Below are 20341 nucleotides of genomic sequence, written 5' to 3'. Positions count from 1 at the left end.
GATTTTAAATAAATAAACAAATCTTTGATTTACACTAAAAAGTTATTAATTGAAAATAAGGTTTAAGTGCGCTAAGATATTTTTTACCCTTTTTATATTTATATTTCTGTAAAAATTTTGTATTAATGTACTGATCTACATTAAAAATAAGGCTACAACCCTTTCAAATTGAGGGGGGGTTACAAAATTACAACCCCCTCAAATTGAGGGGGTTTTATTTAATTAAACTTTATATGGTCATAATTTTTGAACGCTTAGAGATAATACTATGAAACTTAAAAATTATCGATGAATATAAGTATAATTAAGAAAAGTACAAAAAATATTTTATCAAATTGTTGCTCTCACGTTTGTCGCAAAAATGTTGGGGCTTTTTTGTTCCCAGCCTTTAACCATCGCAATTTTTTGCAAACCCTCATTATTTGATATAAGTATAAACATATAAATGTTTGGAGTTAGCTCCATGTCTGGAAGTTAGCTATCTCAAAGATCAAAAAGTGCTGGATCCGCCACTGACATGAAGTTTTCAGAAAACAAATAACAAATGGACGGTTGTCGTATTAAGTATTCTTTGTTGTTAAGAACCGCAGCCATTATAAAAGTTCAAAAAAATTTCGTATTTTCTTACGCATTCGTACTTAAACATAGCGCTTGTAAACGACCGTGATCAACATTTAGGGTGGAATGCAGGAAGCGAACTTGAGTCAAGTTCGACTTCCTGCAACTTTACATTGTAACCAATAGCGGCAGAGTATTTTTTGAGGGGAAAACCCTGCCGCCATTGGTTACAATGTAAAGTTCAAGTCGAACTTGACTCAAGTTCGCTTCTTGCATTCCACCCTTAATTGCAAATAAACTTGAGAAAATTTTGAGGTCCCAATAGTAGTTTTAAATTTTTACACCGATGTTATTTATTGATAAACTTTTTTTTTTTTAGTTATTTAGATGTTTCAAGGAGTTCTTACGGTCTTGACACAAAGCACCGCGGAATAGCATTTAACCAGGAAGTTCACGCCTCCTTCCTTACCTATGATGCGTATACAGGCGGAGTCATCAACCTTCTACACATCCATGTACTTACTACCATAAGGCTTTGGTAAAAAAAAAACTACTTTTAATTTTATCAAAATTATCTTTAGCTGCTCTTGATTTCATTGTGTTACTGGCTTCATTAAGCCACGATAAAATACTGCTCTTTATTTAAAAAATCGGTATTTTTCGAAATAATGTAACTTAACTTAAACCAAAATTATAATAAAATAGACATAAATTTGATATAAACAAAGTCGCTGACATTTAAAAAATTTTTCAAAACTTATTAATTTATATACCATTTTTATCAGCATTTTAAAAGTTTTTTTATAACCATGCTTTAAATAATCTTTTTGTAAACAAGATGCTGTAAAATTTTAATATAAAATTTTTTTTTTTTAAAATAATTCCTAAACTGCTAGCTGCGTAATAATTTTTATTTTCTTTTTATTGAAAAATGCGCGAAAGTGAGTTTTTCAATGTGTAAACTTAAAAATTGGATAACATTTCACTCGGTCAAGAATCTTTTTTCAGAACTAAATATGATATTTCCGTTAAAAACTCATAATTTCCGTTTACAAGTCAAAACAGCTTATAATAATTAACTTTATCTAAACCTATTAATGAATATCAAATTACTGAATAGTATTAGTGTGAAAATTCATAATGCAAAGGTTGTTTTCAGCAATAATTCATACTAAAGGAGTCGTCCATAAATTACGTCACGCTCTAAGGAGGGGCAGGGGAAGGGTGGTTGTGGTTTTGTGACGACTCATACAAAACTTGCGTAAAGTATTACGACTTTGTGACGAGGAGGGAGGGAAGGTTCAAAACAGTCAAAAATTGCGTGACGTATTTTATGGACGACCCAAAAGCGATACGTAAGAGAAACCAAGTTTTATTGCACTAAAAAATAAGTGCCGCACAAGTGTCAACTCAATCTCTAGAACCTCTTCACAAAATCAACATCGTCACGAAAACAAATTTTTCTATTATTTTTTATTATTAAAATTGGTTGCTTTTTAAAAATACTTATGGATAAAAATATTTACGCCCTACTAATATCAAAACTACGTGTTTGGTGAACTGATTTGTAATTAATTAGTTCAAATTGCGCATTTTTTTCACCATACCTACTCCAAGTTTTCGTGAGACCAATAATTTTAAAATCATGTTTTAATTCATCCAACAAAAACTTAAAATTTTCAAAAGTTTTTTTAAACTTTGAATATTAATGTTGAAAATTGAAAAAATATTTTCATTTTTTTGAAGATATTAGAGAATATTCATTGGTTTTCAAACATTTGTTGATTAAATGATCAAATTCATTGTCGTCACTGAGAAGTGACGTCACTCAGAAGTCACTTCAGCAGCCGTGGCGCAGTGGTTGCGTACTTTCCTCAAAAAAAAAGAATCCTTGGTTCAAACCCCACCTCTGGGCAAGTTTTGCGACATTGCTTAGGAAGGAGGCGTGAACTTCCAATTAAATGCTAATCCGCGGTGCTTTGTGATAAGACCGTAAGGACTTTTTGGGGCACCTGAATAAAATTAAAAAAAAAAGAGTGGCATTTTCATCTAAAAATTTAATTAATAGGTTACCCTCCATCTATTAAAAGATATTTGTGTAAACGCAAAACAGAAAACAAAATAGTTAAGAATAGTTAAAAGAAAACCAATAAAACTCTTTTTTGGCACGGTTTCTTTGATACCCAATCTTCCGATTAGCTTATCATAAAATATATATGAAAACTTTCCCAGCTGTCTCACGTTTTTTATTATTTCTTTTTTTTTTCATTAAGTCTTTTCTTATTATATTAGTTTCGTACCAAAAGTCTTTATAGATGTAGTACTTTCACCATTAAGTTTATAAAATTTTTTTAAAATTTCTTCCTTATCTTTATAATCTGACAGCTTTATCATGATTGTACGTGACTTTTTACGTCCACAACAATAAAGTCGTTCAATTTAAATATTTTTCTTCCCTAAAGTGTGTTCGAATAGCTTGAACACCTTTGTTTCACTTTCCGTTCATGTTTCATTTTTGCTTTCTTTTAGTCCATAGATTCTGAGATCATTTCTTTGTGACTTTGACTCTCAATTTCTTTTAGTTTTCTTTTTAATGTCGCTAGGCTCAATATTTTTATGTACTATATTTTTTATATTTTTTATATTTTTATATTTTTAGGAACTTTTTCTTTCTCGATAGATTCAATATTATTTTTTACCTTTTTTTCAATGAGTTCATTGAGAAAATTCAAGCTTTCTTTTATATCAAATCCTTTTCACGTCTAATAATTTTTCCATATTATCTATAATGTTTATTTCTGCTTTTTATTTTCAGTCACTCGTTATTTTTTCATTTGGATTAATAAGTTTAAGAATGATTTTTTGTTGTTGTGTTATTGAAAATTCTTTCTTGTACTCAGCAAACATTTCTCAGAACATATTTTTTATTTCGCTGATGGTAACTCCCATATTAACGACGTTTAAATTGATAACAGCAGATAACCTATAACAATTGATATTATTTATTTTAAATTTTGTATAAAATAAATAATATCAATTGTTATAGGTTATCTGCGAAGAGATTTTTTTAAATAAAAAAAAAATCTCTTTGCAAAAAAAAAACAAAAAAAAACGTCGCCGCAAAATCTATTGCAAAATTTTGGTTTCACCAACACCCAAAAGTTGGGTGTCGGTGATGGTCTTTTATGTTAAATATTTTTGATTACTTTAACATAGTTTAAGTTTAAAGAGAACTTGACTCATTTATAGATAGAGTATGACATCCCAAGCAATGAGCTTTGCAATTTGCCTCAGTCGGGCTAATTAACCGAAAGTTATAACTTAGGGCTCCTTATGTGACCTCGGCTGCGCACACCAAAAACATTAACATAGACACCATCCTTGCACAACACTGTTAATACTCGAATATTTTATAGCTGTTGATATAATCAGCCTCTCTAAGAGCTTCAACGGCGTTAGAAAAACTCATTATCGACCATCCTCAGAACCATTAAACTGAGTTTTAGAGCTGTACCCTCATTAGACGATAACAAGAAAAGTTTCATAGCCACTGGGATATTTTGGAAATGCATTAGGAAATACAGTACATCTTACAAAATACTAAAAACTAACGTGAACCTAAGTTTTATAGCGTGAGTCACTAGTTGGTAACTGAGAAAAAAACTCCACCAGAGACTCAAGCAGAACACAATTATAATAGAAACATTTATTTCGTCATTTGTAAACATTTTACAACGATCTTGTTGTACAAATTTTATCAATAAAATTTAAATAAAATTAAAAAAAATTAATAACGACAGGAGCAAGTAGAAGACAGAAGTCTTGTCATCAAGCCCCTATAGTAAGCGTAAAATATTTTTTACAAAGTTCTCATTATATAAATTTACAAGTACTTGTTATATAAAACAAGTTAAAACATAATTACAACAAGAATACGACAAATTGCAAAAATTAAATAAATACATACAGTGAGAAATATTACAAGATTTTTTTTTTCCATTTAAAAATACAAAAATATGTTAGTGTCTGTTAATTCAAGCAAATACTGTTTAACTATATTTTTAAAACAATTTATTTAAGTTATACTTTACATATTTTCATTAAGAACTATGTTCCACAGACGAGGCCCTCTATATGAAATTGAGTAATCAGATTTTTCAAGAGTTGATTTAAGTAAACTTCTTTAATTACTTCCCATATCTTTTTTTACTATTTCCAATTGAATGTTCTAAGAGGTTAGAATAATAATTTTTTTTTGTTTGCCGTTTTATTTTTTCAAAACAATTTTTATACTTTTTGTATTTTTTTTTTTTTTATATTTTTTTTTAAAAAGTTTTATTTTTTAAAAAGTTTTTATACAACCTTTGTTTTTTTCTGAATGATTTTTTAAGACCATTTGTCATCAACGGATTATTAAAGTTTTTGGAATTAGTTTTTTTTTTTAATTTTTGGAAAGGATCTTTCGTATTGTTTAGAAAACAACCGTAAAAATAAGTTGTATGCATCATTAGCATCATTGCACTCAGTTAAAAGATTCCAATCAATTTCTGTTAATAATTCTCGAAATTTTATAATAGATTGGTTGTTTATTTGTCTTAGATATGCTGCAAATAAATTTTTAGATTCAGGAATTAAAGAGTAATTTATAAGAAAATTTGGAAAATGATCGCTGATATCAGTTTTTAATATTCCACTTTTGATTTGGCAAGCCATGGCAATACTAGTGATAATTTTATCAATAATTGAAGAAGTATTGCGTGTTGGTTTGTTAATTACAGGTATTAAACTGTTCTGAAGTAGAGTATTTACAAACCGTTTAGCGTAGGAATCATTATTTATTTTTTGAATATCTATGTTTAAATCACCAACTAAGTAAATATGTTTTTTAATTACTTTTGGCAATATATTTTGTAAGTGTCTTTCAAACACATAACATACATATAGCAACACAAACATGCACAAACATAAACAAACACAAACATACATATAGCAACATGTTGGTAAACAAACACTGTGCCAGAACTTCAGACAACACACAAACATATAGGAACTTACGGGTGAATGAACTTCACGCCAGAGGCTCAGACAGAACACAAACATGCATACAATGTAAATTACAGGTCAGCTAACATAGTTATTAAAACACCTCTGACTATATAAAAGACAAACATAGATACCACTATAGACATGATAGATATTAGATAGTATTGATTATAGTTCTTCTAGCCTTTACTTAGAAAGCAAATCCTACAAGGTAGCAGGACATGAAATTGGTTGCATTGTAGTAAGATGATCATGATGACCATACGACTGACCTGAAACTATGACGGTCAACTAAACAGCTGCCACTCATAGTTCTAGAAGCACTTTAAAAGGTTGAAAAGTATACATTAATTTATTGTAATGTCAAAGACTTCAGGAAATATTTGGGAGTGTGCTCTTATCCCCCCACCCCGAACCCCATCCCCCAAAAGAAGGATATTTTTAAGTTATATTAGGTTTTTTTTACGAATTTAGTTAGCTAGTTGGGTATTTGACACAATTCAGCCGGGTAAAATTTAGTTTTGACGAATTTTTTAAGGCACCAGTCGGAACTTTTTAAGGATTCACACCCCCGCGTCCTCTCTTTTTTTGAATTTTTTGCCTTTGGTCAGCAGAAGAAGAAATGGATCAAAAAATGAGAGAAAGTTGTCAGAACCAAAATGAGATATTAGAAGCTTGCTAACTATCCAGGAACCACATATTCATTTCTCAGCATTTTTGTTTGGACCCTTTACTGTAGAAAAGTTAAGAAAAGAAAAAAAACTTGACCGATTTGGATGCCTAACAGTAGATAAATCTGCTTTTCTAAGATGACAGAAAGAATGAGATCATTAAATTTAGTAGATAAATTAAAGAAAGAGTTCTATGCTAATAATTCTGCTAATTCTTTGGGAGTGGTAATAAAATAAGACGTTTGCATAATAAATGAAATTTAAGGGCCCACCCTTCACCCTGCCACCCTTGTTAATGATAATGCTTAATAATATGATAATGTTAACAATACGCCTTAAGTTTGTTATTTTGAAAAAGATTTTTTTCTACTACAAGCTATAAAGTCAAATGGTTTACGAAAACAATTTAAACATAAGATTAGTTATCTTGAATATACCAACTAGTAATTATTTTGGTGTAATTGAGTAAGTTTTCAAAAATTTAACTCGAAATATTAAATTCATTCGTTGATTTAAAATCTTTCTCCAATTATTTTTTTATCTTAAAGAAAATGATTGTAAAACTAAATGCGAAAAATTCTTATTCACAAAAACTTCTTATTAAAACCTAGTATAATAAAATTGTAAATTGAATCCTATTGTGAATGTATGTTTTTGTTCGAAGAGTTCTACTTTAGACTGTTTAAACTTATAAAAAACTTTATTAAAAATTTTTTGTACTTGGCGAAAATTACATCTAAAAAGGACCAATCTTTTGAAATTATACAGTAAGAACAATTTTCATTATGCTACATGTCAACCCAAAAACCTTATAGCACTGAATGCAAAGCATTTTAAATTAAAAAGTCATGTTCGGTACAATGGCACTTCAGTTTTCGGTAATAATATTTAAGAACGACATGGTGTGAATGTTTCCTAATAACTGTAAAAAAAATTTTTTTTTATGAATATTGATTATATACTGAATTTGCTTTATCTTATGAATAATTAAATGTATAAATGATTTTAAGCATACTGCCGGCATTTGGTTCCAAAAGACGTCTTAAAAACGTTCAAAAGACGTTTAGGACGTCTTTTGAACGTTTAATAATAAAATTAATTAAGTAAAAGAATACCAACCTGACAATTAGAACTAATTTTTGGAATGTAATGAGTTGTTATTAACAAAACTTATCATTAAAAGGTCAATTTTTAGGTCACTTTTTGTTGAAACAATACTACTATGTTTTACGCAACAACAACAAAAAAAAATTAGTTTGTTATTTTTTCAATTTTATTAAATTGAACCTTTGAACGATAAAAACTCAAATTTTTTGATTTTAAATTACAGAAAAATATTAAATTTTTACTACTTTAAAAAAGCAATTGAAACCACTGCTATTTTAGGACTTTAAACCAGGTAACTTCAATGAAAAACACTGAGTAATTAAAGCATGCTCATATTGCACAAAAATTGTATCTTTAAATAAAGTCAAAACTAAATATTTCTATGATTTGTTTTCAAACAAATATAGATTGGATTTTTAGCTAACATATTTTTCTTTATAAAAAAATTAATTTCATTGTTTTAGCACCGAAATTTCGCGCCACAGATTTATTCATGTCTGATGATATTATTTTAAAAACGCAAAAAAATTAACAGCTTTTTAATTAGATGATAGCCGCTAATTAATGCGTATAAATTTGCACTAATTGTACTGATTCCTGTTATCACCACATAAAGCAGATTCAAAAAAACAAAGCAACTTTAACTTCACTGCTTATATCTGAGAAATCTTTAAGTATGCTCATATTACCAAGGTGCTCATATTACCCTAATCTGTCCTATTACTAACTTTTAATATAAAATATATTATAAAGCATTTACTAACGCAAGCCTTAATTAAAGATTTCCATTGGTTTTCTAAGCTAGGACACTATCCGTAAAAAATAAAGTTGTTAAATCAATTACCTCAAAGTGGTAGGAAATGCTTGAAAATGCGAAAAAATTCAAAATTACTAATCTTTAAAAAGAAACTCAGTTTTTATGACTTAATAATTTTCAAACCTTCAAAAAAGTAAACTTGGAATAATTTCTTTCTAGTGGACTGAATTATTACATTTCATTCCATTAAAGGAGCCAAGGTAGAAATTAAATTATAGAAATTGAAAAATATCAAAATATTACTGTAAAATTTTACTGTTTAAGGTTAAATTTTTTAATATGTTGATTCTAGTTTTACAAATTTAGAGATAATTTGAAGCAAGATTATTCTTAAAAGAAGCTCAGTGTAAAGGGATTAACATGAAAGTCACAGAGAGTAAAGAATGCCAGATTGTTTTCAAAATTGACCAAATTTAAAAAAAAAACTTAGAAAAATTGAATTTCTAATCTTTATCCAACTCTGTAAAAACTACAAAGTATTGATTAAGAATCACTTAACCATTTTGGAAAGCCTCAAATTTAAGCTATGCAATTAACAATTGTCTCGGTATATTAAAACATGTTCTTTTTAAAGTTTTTAAAGCTTCTATTAATCAAGGAATATTCCCAGACCAATTAAAAGTTGCTAAAGTTACTCCTATCTTTAAAGATGGTGACAGATCAAATATTAGCAACTATCGTCTCATCTCTGTTCTTCCGGTATTTTCAAAAATTTTAGAAAGAATAATGTCTAATAGAATTTACAAACATTTCAACAAAAATAACTTACAATATAACAAAATTAATAAACTTTGTCACACAAAATTTAATCAATTTTGCATTGCTTCTCGTGGACCTCAACTATGGAATTATATTGTCCTGCGGAATTTCTATCAACCAACTTCCTTTTATCTTTTCAAGCTCAATCTAAAAAAATATTAAATATTTTTACTCGATAATATACTTAGATACTTCTAATATTCTGAAAATTGTTATTTAACTTATATATTTTTATATAAAATTCATTAAACTTATAAAGTTTTATATATTCACTCTTACTTTTACCCAATCTATTTATAATATTATGTATTAAACGATATCTACTTCATTTTTTATATATTTTTTGTAAACATTCATTCCATTTTTCTTTTATACTATATATTCTTGAAACAACTTTGTAAAAATTATAAATTGTAACACGGTGCTCGGCGATAAGGCAAATCAACGCCTTCTTCTTGCTCCGACCATTAACTTAATTGTAAATTTATGGAAACTGTTATATTTATTAAACGGCAAAATATAATGTTAAATTAAAAAAACAGCTATAACATTTTAAGAGAAAAAAAAAAAAAAAAATTGAATTTTATTATTTTTTTATTCTAATTTTTAATTTATTTTATTGTATGTTATACTTGTCTTTATTTTGCTTGCTTGTATTTTATAAGGTTCTGACGAAAAGATCTTGTGATCTTCTTCCAGATCCTAGCTTATGTTTAATTGTTAGCAGTTTATATATGTGCGTATCTATACATGTGTAAGTGAATATATGCTTATATTTATATATGTGATTGTTTTTCTTATTTTAATTATGCTGATAATTTTAATTATGGAATTTTTTAAAATGTAACACCATATATACGGCATATAATTGTACTGTGACATTTTAATGTAAGCGAAATAAAAAAAACAAAACAAAAAATAAACAAACAAAAAAAAAAACAATTAAGTTTTTACAGAATTGGACAGAGTTGGACAAAGACCTGAAATTCAATTTTTCTAAGTTTTTTTTTTTTAATTTGGTCAATTTTGAAAACGATCTGGCATTCTTAACTCTCTGTGACTTTCAAGTTAATCCCTTTACACTGAGCTTCTTTTAGGAATAATCTTGCTTCAAATTATCTCCAAATGCGTAAAACTGGAATCAACATATTAAAAAATTTAACCTCAAACAGTATAAATATTTTGATATTTTTTAGTTTCTATGATTTAATTTCTACCCTGACTCCTTTAATGGGACGAAATGTAATAATTCAGTGCACAAGAAAGAAGTTATTCCAAGTATACTTTCTCAAATGTTTGAAAATTATTAAGTCATAAAAAGTTTCTTTTTAAAAATAAGTATTTTTTAATTATTCCGCATTTTCAAGCATTTTTGACCACTGTGTATCTCACCTTTTTATTTAAAAGCCAATTCTTAAATTTATGTAAATGTTGGTTTTATTTTATTGTTATTATTATTATTTTCTGTAAAGCTATTGAATAGTTGAAATAAATAAACTTATACCACATACACAAATTATTTTAAAACTAACTCTAACTATGGCTGTTTATAAAAATTAAAATATTTGAAACTTTCCAAATATATTAAAACGAAAATTGACTTGTGTGGTTTTAAAAAATTCTTAATCCATGATGTAATCTTTATTATATCAATAAGAAAAACAAACGGAACTTACTTTGCGCGTGACAAATGGTTTTTACTCGCCAAACGGCTGATTGATAAATTGCATAACAAAACAATAATAACAGATTTATAATTGATAATATAATAACAACATTAACAATTAATAACTACAATTGCTTAACAAAATCTAGTTTTTTAATTGTAAAACCATATTTATACGGTAATTTTTAACTATGGGTGTCAACTGCAGATTTAGAGAATGCTGGTACCTTAAAATGTTTTAAAGCTGTAAGTTACTTAAAGCTTTAAATTTTTGTTCTAGTAAAAAGAGAACGTGATGTTTGAGCGTGCTATTTGGAACGTTTTTTGATATGAATAAACGTTCTTAATATCGTTTAAAAATGGTTGTCTTAATTTGACTAAAAAATAGCAAATAAATTAAAAATGGAATAGAATAAAAAAGTTTGAATTTTTTTTTTTAATTAATAAAGTCAACTGCAAAAAACCATTAAACTAAAAAAAAAAAAAAAATATTGTTTGTTTTTTATGTTAAAGTTTTTTAGAATTTAATAACTAAAGCCATTTAAAGCTACAATGTTAGCACGTTTTTTGTCTGACCATTTGTCAAGCAGATTTTAGGTACATGCTTGGCGTCCTACTTTAAATTTGTATTGAAGGCACTCTTAAGTAAACAAAATAATCTTTAATTTTTTCTTCTTACGGAGTATATCTTAAGTTAAAAAAAATTTATTTGATGAACGACGTTAAATAAACAGTAACTGTGAACGGGGGAAAAATGTAATGTTCTTTTCTAAAGTGAACTGCAATGACAACACACTAATAATTCCTAAACAAAACTATTTATCATAATAAAATCATATTTTACTTATAACGGTGACATGAGTATTTTATTTTTGCTAGTTGCTTTTTCCTTAGTACTGCTTAACACGCGTGTTAAACTTGAGACTTCCCTATTGCGACTATCTGGAAGTAACAATAGTTACGAAGGAAACGTAGAGGTATTTTTAGACGGAAAATGGAAATATGTATGCGACGATAGTTGGGATTTAAGAGATGCTAAAGTAGTATGTCGACAGCTTGGTTTCACGAAAGCAATTTCTGCTACAATAAAGTAAGTAACATAAATACTACAAAACACTAACTCAAAAATGTGTTTAATTAAATAAAAATATCGTTTTAAATATTTTTTAATAAAGTAAAATATTATCTAACTAGTTGTCTAAAAAACGTGTGAAGAGAGGGAGAGGGGGAGGTAGGGAAAGCGAAGATGGGGTTCTTAATATTATTAAAAACATATTGAAAAAAATTATACATCGAAAAAATTGCAAAAATGCAGTTTTTTATATTGCATTAAAAAACCATAGTGTATATGCAAATCTATAATAATAATTTTAATATAAAATGGTCATTTTATCAAAACTTTTACATAATTTCGCATCGTTTGAATGCCACGTAGGCCTATTTTTTGAGCAACTATTTTTGGTAATATTAAGGACCCCGTTAAATGTCGAAGGGTATTGCGCCATCCCTGATTATTTTTAAATAAAAAATAGGTTAAAATGGTCCATATGCAAAATAGAACTAAAGCAAATGTGACCCAAATTTTTTGGCTGTTTTAACCTCCTCCCCTTTCTCTTGTCAGCAATTTGTCAAGCTTTCAGAGCACATCTAGTTTTTCTTTTTGAAAGTAATTAAATTTATTAAAATTTACACTTACTTTTCTTGACCTCCTCCTTGTCTTCAAATCCCCCTCCCATACCTTACTTTTTGATGTAATTAACGGATAGCCACCAACCTAATTCCACCTTTTCAATTTTTTGACCACACACACACACATACATACATACATATATATATATATATATATATATATATATATATATATATATAATTTTTTTTTTTTTTCAAATTGCTTTGCAGTTGATTATATATATATATATATATATATATATATATATATATATATATATATATATATATATATATATATATATACTATATATATATATATATATATATATATATATATATATATATATATATATATATATATATATATATATATATACATAAATATATATATATACATAAATATATATATATATATATATATATATATATATATATATATATATATATATATATATATATATATATATATAAATTAGTAAAAACACTTATCTAATTTTTAGTTGTCTTCAACATTATGTTTTGATATCAGTAGGTTCGTCAGGAAGAACCTACTTCCTATGAACCTACTAATGGAGAAACATAATGTTGAAGGCAATTAAAAATTAGATAAGTGTTTTTACTAATTTATATATATATATATATATATATATATATATATATATATATATATCTCAAGGTTCTAGTCTTGGTCCTGTTTTGTTTCTTATCTGCATAAATGATCTTTCCAACAACCTCGTACCTAAGATACTTGTAGCTCTTTTTGCTGATGACTCAACTTTATACTCCTGTATTAATAAAATATCTTCTCTTTTTGATCACTTAGAAAAGGCAGCCAATCTTAAATCTGATCTCACTTCTGTAACAGAGTGGGGCTTGCAGTGGCTTATAAATTTTTATTCCAACAAAACTCAGTTATTTACTGCAAACAACTATCGCAATACTGTAGACATTCCTATATTAATAAATAGCAACTTTTCACTGAGTCCTCTTCTTTACGTCTTCTTGGATTATTTTTTACTACTGACCTTTGATGGAAACTATATATACAATCGATCGCTAAATTAGCATCCGCTAAGGTTGCTTCTCTTTATTGTACTTGCCATTTTCTCTCCTGATTTCATTCTCTACCTCTACAAATCTCTTATTTGTCCCTGTATGGAATACTGTTGTTACATTTGTGCTGGTTCTTCTAATGATGCTCTTTCTCTTCTAGACAAGGTCCAAAAACACATTGTAATTGTAGTTGGACCCGCTCTTACTGCTCAGCTTGAGCCTCTTTCCCACCAGCATAAAGTTGCATCTCTTTCTTTTTTCTACAAATACTATCATGGTCGCTGATCAAAGGAGCTATCATCTCTAGTTCTATCAATTAAAATTCATTCATGCTTGACTCGTCATTCAGCAAAGTCTTATTCTTTTACTGTATCTATCCCTGCATGCTCTTAAAACTTTTATTTGTCTAGTTTTTTTCCCCGTACTTCAACCCTTTGGAACTTTCTCCCATCTTCATGTTTTCCTGATTCATACAATCTGCAACTTTTCAAGTCTTTGTCAACTGTTTCCTTGCTCTATAACTCTAATCTTTCTTTTTCTTATTAACTCCCAACTTAATAGTAGTAAAAAAAAAAAAAAAGCTACATTCAAGCAGTTGAAAATAAAGATGGTACCATTGTCATTAATAAAGTAAAAATAATGTGTACCTTGAGTGACTATTTTAAATCTGTTTAAAATAGTCACTCAAGGTTACCAGTTCTTTAGAAACATAAATTTCTTCTGACTATGTTGAAGAAATTTATGTTTCTAAAGAACTGGTAAAAAATTAAATTCTAAAAACAGACATTAAAAAATCTATGGGACCTGACTAATATATTGAGTTTAGAGTTATATCCTATTTATAAGAAGTCAATATAAAATGGTTTAATCCCAGAAGAATGAAAAAAGCAAATGTAACTCCTCTTTTCAAAGAAGGAAGTAAACTTAAACCTAGTTATTGTTCAATATTTTTAACTTCAATCCCCTGCAAGATCTTAAAATGAATCATAACTGGTGAATTAATTATTTAAATTCTAATAAACTTTTGACAATTCATCAACATGGTTTTAGAAAATCTTTTAGTGGTAAAGACAACAGAAATACTAGTGGTAAAGACAACAGAAAATCACATGACTGATTTAAAAAAAGCATTTGATTGTGTTCCGCATAAGCGTTTGTTATTAAAATTATCATCCTACAACATTAAATCCAGTTTATCAAATTGAATCGAGTCAGACGACAAGCAATAATCTTGAGCGACATCACTTCACCATGGCAAAATGTTGAGAGTGGAGTAGTGGAAGGATCTGTATTATGTTCATTATTAATTTTGATTTATATAAATGATTTACAAGAACAAATACTTAACACTATAAAATTGTATGCAGATGATAACAAGTCTATTGCACTGGTTAATTCTTTAATAGATTGTAATGTTATTTAAAATGATTTTGATAAGTTAGTAGAATAGATATTTAAGTGGAGCATGGACAATATTGATAAATGTAAAGTAATACATTTTGGTAAACACAGTCAAAATTTCAATTGTTATATCACTGATAATGAGAGTAAGATCAATTTGTTAACAACAAACATTGAAAGAGATTTAGGAGTTATTGTATTAGACAAATAAGAATGAGCTATGCAGATCAAAGCAGTGGCTTCAAGAGCAAGTTGTAAATTAGATAATATTACCAAAGTTTTCTCTTATAAAACTTGTGACACTTTCAAAAAGCTATATAGATGGTATTCTATCATATGACATTAAAATTCGCGGCCGCCACACTGTATGGCAAATAAAGTAAACAAAGGGAGCGTTTATAAGCATAACGTATTTGATTACAATTATAGTTGTAATTAGTACGTTAATTATAACAAGGTATGTTATCTAAATAATTATTTAGATAACATACCTTGAAGTAGATAGATTTTTAAAGATTATTATTGAATAAATTTATGTAGAACCTAATTATCTATCTCACAATATAAGTAACTTATTTTTGCTTAAAATAAAACTCTATTAAATAATTTGTTTTCAAAGGTGTATTATATTAATAATATAATACACCTATGAAAACGAAAAATTTGAATGCATTGGAGTACTCTATATACAGTTTACTTATTTGAAAATTACTAATAATTTATAAGTAATGGTCAAATAAGTAAACTGTATATAAAGTACTCTGAAGCATTCAAAAATAGACTTAATTATTTTGGTTTTACATTTTGAACATCTTCTTTTAAATATTATAACACATAAGATTCTTTTCTTTTTTTTAAATATTATTGTCAATTTGATAACATAAATAACTCAGACACAGTGAAACATTTTGGTTGTTTAAACATGTTAAATAACTTATGAAATTGTATTAATATTTTAAAATGCTATGTATATAAATAATATGCTGAATTACTTATTAAATTGCTTTAGTATATTAAAAGTATTTAATAATAATTAATAACAATAATAATTGGCAACAAGTGAAACCACAAACTTGGAAGAATGTATGATTTTAGAGGCGATCAACACTAGTGCTAAAGATGTAAACAAGTTGCGTAGAAACAAGTTCCAAATGATTATAATTTTATTATAAACTTCAAATAGTTGAAATTATATGTGTATCTTTTTGCTGTCATGTCAAGAATGTTTTTTATAAAACAAACTTTTTATTGACAAATTAACTTATCACATGGGTGCTGTTCATAAGCTAAACTTTAAATTTAGAAGCTTGCATAAAACCAGTGTTTTTAATTAACCCTTCTTTGCATCAAATTCTGCTGCAAATAAAAGTATACATAGTAGACGAAATTGATTGAAAGATCTGCATTAGCAAAGTAGGAAGAGGACACAAATCAAATTCTAAAAATGTTTTGAAATAAGTTATAACATTTCAAGGACTTTTATAAATAATACTAGTAAATACGTAATAGATGTAAGTATTAAAACGTTTTCAAGCAAGTTGTTATTATGCTTAGAAGATCTATTTCATTTCGTTGATTAGTGTGCAATGAGTTTCTCAGAAGAGGTGACTCTTTGCCATTTGAAGGTGTTGTTAGTTGTGGGCCTTATGTACAATTCTATATATTACCACTGAACGTAAACTGTGTTGGACATGTGCAGTTTTAATAACACAACCTTTTTTTGAGACTATGAAGTAACATAATTCTGCACGTTTTAAGTTTTCTGGATTTTCAAGAAATCAATTTTTAAATACACGTATTTCAAAAATATTCTCAAATTGACAAAAAAAATGCTGGACTAGTACATTTGAAATAATACACATTACAACTTTTTTTAGAATGGTGTTCTATATAAAGTACAACTTTTCTAATTTGAATTTTATAGGTGAAAATAAAAGTTTAAATAAAGAGATTTTTAATTATAGAAAGTTGGTTTATTTATTTTCATTATACATTTTTAAAGAGGTTGTTTTGAAACATGTGTAAAAATATATATACATTTTTTTTCATAGAAACAAATTATATTGTTTTTGTCAGTAAAACTATCCCAAGTACTTGTTTTGTCAACATTTGCTCAAGTCAACAGTTGATACCATGATAGTGACAAAATATCTTTTCATAGTTTTCCAGCTATTATTAAGCATCAAGATAGTAAAATGCTTGAGTTGTAAGAGGCACTGCGAGTGGATTGCAGCAGTTAATAGGCAAAAAGAACCAACCAAATCCTGGAAAGTATGCTCTGCTTACTTTAATTCTAAAGGTGTTTCACCTGAACAATGAAAGATATATATATATATATATATATATATATATATATATATATATATATATATATATAATTTTAAATGTAATATGTAGCAGGACTTTTAAGTACTTTTTAGACAGCAACTTTTTTATACCTTTTTTTTTTAGTTCAGTTTGTAAGGAACAAAATAAATATCTCTATGATATTGATATTCCTTATTAATTTTCTTTTATGCTTCAACAATACATATATTTAGGCTCATCCATAAATAAATTATTTGTAGGCATACAATATCTGCTAAGCATATGTGTATACTTTACGGAAGTACTCCACGTAAGGAAGTGATTTATGATTTGTGTTTATTTGTTAAATTTTAATTTATACAAGTCTACCCCACTAACAGGCTGTAATTTTGTAACATACTGAATTGCAGTAGCAGCCTGTAATGTTTGAGCATGTTTCTCCATTTTCACAACAATATATACAGCTAAACACCTATTGTTGAAATAAAAAAATATAGTATTACAGATTTGGAAATAAAAATTTGACGACTTGCTGAAGATCTTTTTTTGTGGTGGATTTCATGGACATTTACTACTAATTTTAAGTTTTTGGGGTTTATCCTCTCTAACCTTGATATCTTATAGACTTATTATTATTGTAATGGTTCCTATAGAAAGAAGAAAAAACTACATTTTTGTTGAGTTTTTGAAACAGATTTTATAAATTGTTAATGAAAAAAAAAACACTACACAATTAAACAATCTTAAAAAAGTTGATTATATATAATTTTAAAAATTAATATTGGTTTAACATTAATATTGGTTTCTACTCAAGCTCTAACTTAGGTGTTGTATATTAATCCATGTAGTAAAATTAAATGTAATGTAAACTGTAGTAAAATGTAAATGTAAACTTTGCTAACAAATCCATGAAGTAAAATCAATTTTTTAAGTGATAATCAATATTTTTATCTGCATTCCACAATTTTACACGGTTCACAATTCTCTGACAATATCTGAATACTGTTTTATTACTGTTATGAGGTTTTACAACTCTCAATGATGAATGGCCTTTTCTCCAATTTTTTTTAATTTCTTTAAGCAGCACAAGCCATAAATAATACTGCAATAGCTTCATGTGCTTTTCGAAGTGTTTATTTAGTGGCAGGAGATCAACCTACAACAGGCTTGTACTATACATAAAAGTCCTTAAAATGTCACAACTTATTTTATAAATTTTTTCAATTTGATTTGTATTTTTTACTTCTTACATATCTTAAAACCAATGAAGACCTTTATATCAAACTTTCATCAAATGCATAAACTTTTTTTAACTGCAGGGTTCAATGTAAAGAGCAGCTACTTTTAAACACACAGCTTTTACCTTTAAAGTTTAATTTATGACCATCAACCATGCTAGGAGTTAAATTGTAAATAAAAAGTCTATGTTTTATGAAAAAAATTCTGGAATTTCAGCTAAAGATAAACATAAATTTTCAACAACTTGAAATTTATAGTATTTTAGTTTATAGTAAAATCGTAGTCATTTGGATCTTCTACAACTTTTTTGTATGAGTGTTGATTGCCTCTAAAATCACACATTCTTCTAAGTTTGTGGTTTTGCTTGTTTGTATTGTATTATTGTTCAAGTTATTTACAATTTACTTAGTTGCTAAGGTTAATTACCTTGTTTGACAATGTTTAGAAAATAAGTTATTTAATATTGAGCTTTAGTTTGAACAAAAAAAGTTAATTATATCATAAAAAAGAGAATTAAATTCTACATAAATTTATTCAAAATAATAAACTTTTTAACTGTTTTTTCGATAAGAACCACTTTAACAGATAATAGTAATTAGCCTTGCGTTTAACTAATGTTGTAATGGAGTAATTATGTTTACATCGTGACGTCAATAGAACACCATCTTTTGTGTGTAAGTAAGACCACATCTTGAATTCGCCGCTGAAGTATGGAATCTTTACTTTAAAAATGATTTTAATATATTGAAAATGTTCAGAGAAGTGCAACTAAGTTGATACCTGAAATTAGACACCTATTATATAAAGAAAAGTTAATCAAACTAAGTCTAATAATTTTGACTGAAAGAAGAAAACATGATGATTTAATTCAATTTTATAATTTTTTTTATCATATTGAATTTATGTCATGGGTCAATCCACCTAAGTCTTTTGCATAACTTTTATTGTCACCAGCTGCCAATACAAAAAGGAATCAACATAGGTTTCGCATTCGACAGGTTAAATGCCTAAATCAGGAACATTTCTTTACAAATCAAATAGTAAAAGCATGGAATCGTCTACCAGAATCAACCATTAAAGCATCAACAGTAAACAATTTTAAGAGCAAAGTTAAAAATTGAGTAGCTTTTGCGCATTGGTTTCATCGTTTGCTTCAGAACTAAATGGTCTGAGGTTCAAAAAAAGCTGTCATAAATTTAAATGTTAAATCTCAACAGCGATACTTATATAGATGTAATAATTATGTTTTTAGTATTTTTGATAAATTTATGCATGCTGACTAATATATTGTGGAACAAACAATCCTTTCTATATGAATATTTGAAAAATTTAGAAAAGCTACTTTACCACCAATAGTCCTTGTGTTTACTTCAATTGTATCACAAATAATCTGATGGCTACCTACAAATTGAAGTCATTTAGCAAACCACAGATGCAATTAAATAACTTTCAACATTACCATTTAGTAATAACAAAAACTACTAATTTGATTTCTTTTTTACAATTTTTGAAAATTACAGTTTGTATTTTTTTAATCTATTCTTTTACTATTAAAATGAAGTGCATTTTTCTTTCTGAGTGTTTTTAGTTTGTTTTTGTTTTTTATTATTATTTCTGCTTCCTCTTAACATTTCTATAAATATCAAAATGAACTTGAGGTAGGACATAATTAGTGTCTACATACACCTTAAAGGTCTACATAGTTACAAGGTCTACATCCATCAAAAATTAAAAAAGGACACAACTGGAAATTATGCTCTCATATTAATAAATGTTTACTGATACACCTATAGAAGGACTTGGAAATACTTAAGAATTTCAAAGTGATAATGATAAAGCAGTGACAGATCCAGGAACTTTTGGTGGTGGGGGGGGAGGATGTTAAAATATTTTTGTTTTTTGCACCATGTTTGCATCTCCTAAAAATAAAAATAAAAAAAGTCCTCAATTTCTAAGATATTTTAGAACTTTCAGATCCTGGTGGTGGTGGGAGGGGGGGATGCATAATCCTCCATCTCCCCCTGGATCCGTCACTGGATAAAAGACCTC

The 20341-nt window shown here is 27.4% G+C and overlaps 1 protein-coding gene across 2 annotated transcripts in view; it reads left to right on the top strand.

The window, feature by feature from the left end:
- The first annotated feature begins 10867 nt into the window (after positions 1 to 10867).
- LOC136080600 (lysyl oxidase homolog 2-like) overlaps positions 10868 to 20341 on the top strand; it is a 33202-nt gene continuing 23728 nt past the window's right edge. For both annotated transcript variants that reach the window (XM_065797451.1, XM_065797452.1), the window contains exon 1: positions 10868 to 11711. In XM_065797451.1, the coding sequence (XP_065653523.1) occupies positions 11479 to 11711 (233 nt within the window). In that variant the 5' untranslated portion in view covers positions 10868 to 11478. The remainder of the gene's footprint in view (positions 11712 to 20341) is intronic.

This window comes from Hydra vulgaris, chromosome 05 (assembly GCF_038396675.1).
Source record: "Hydra vulgaris chromosome 05, alternate assembly HydraT2T_AEP".
NCBI lineage: Eukaryota > Metazoa > Cnidaria > Hydrozoa > Anthoathecata > Hydridae > Hydra > Hydra vulgaris.
Note: the sequence above shows the minus strand (reverse complement) of the source record. Positions and strands in the feature narration are given on the sequence as shown.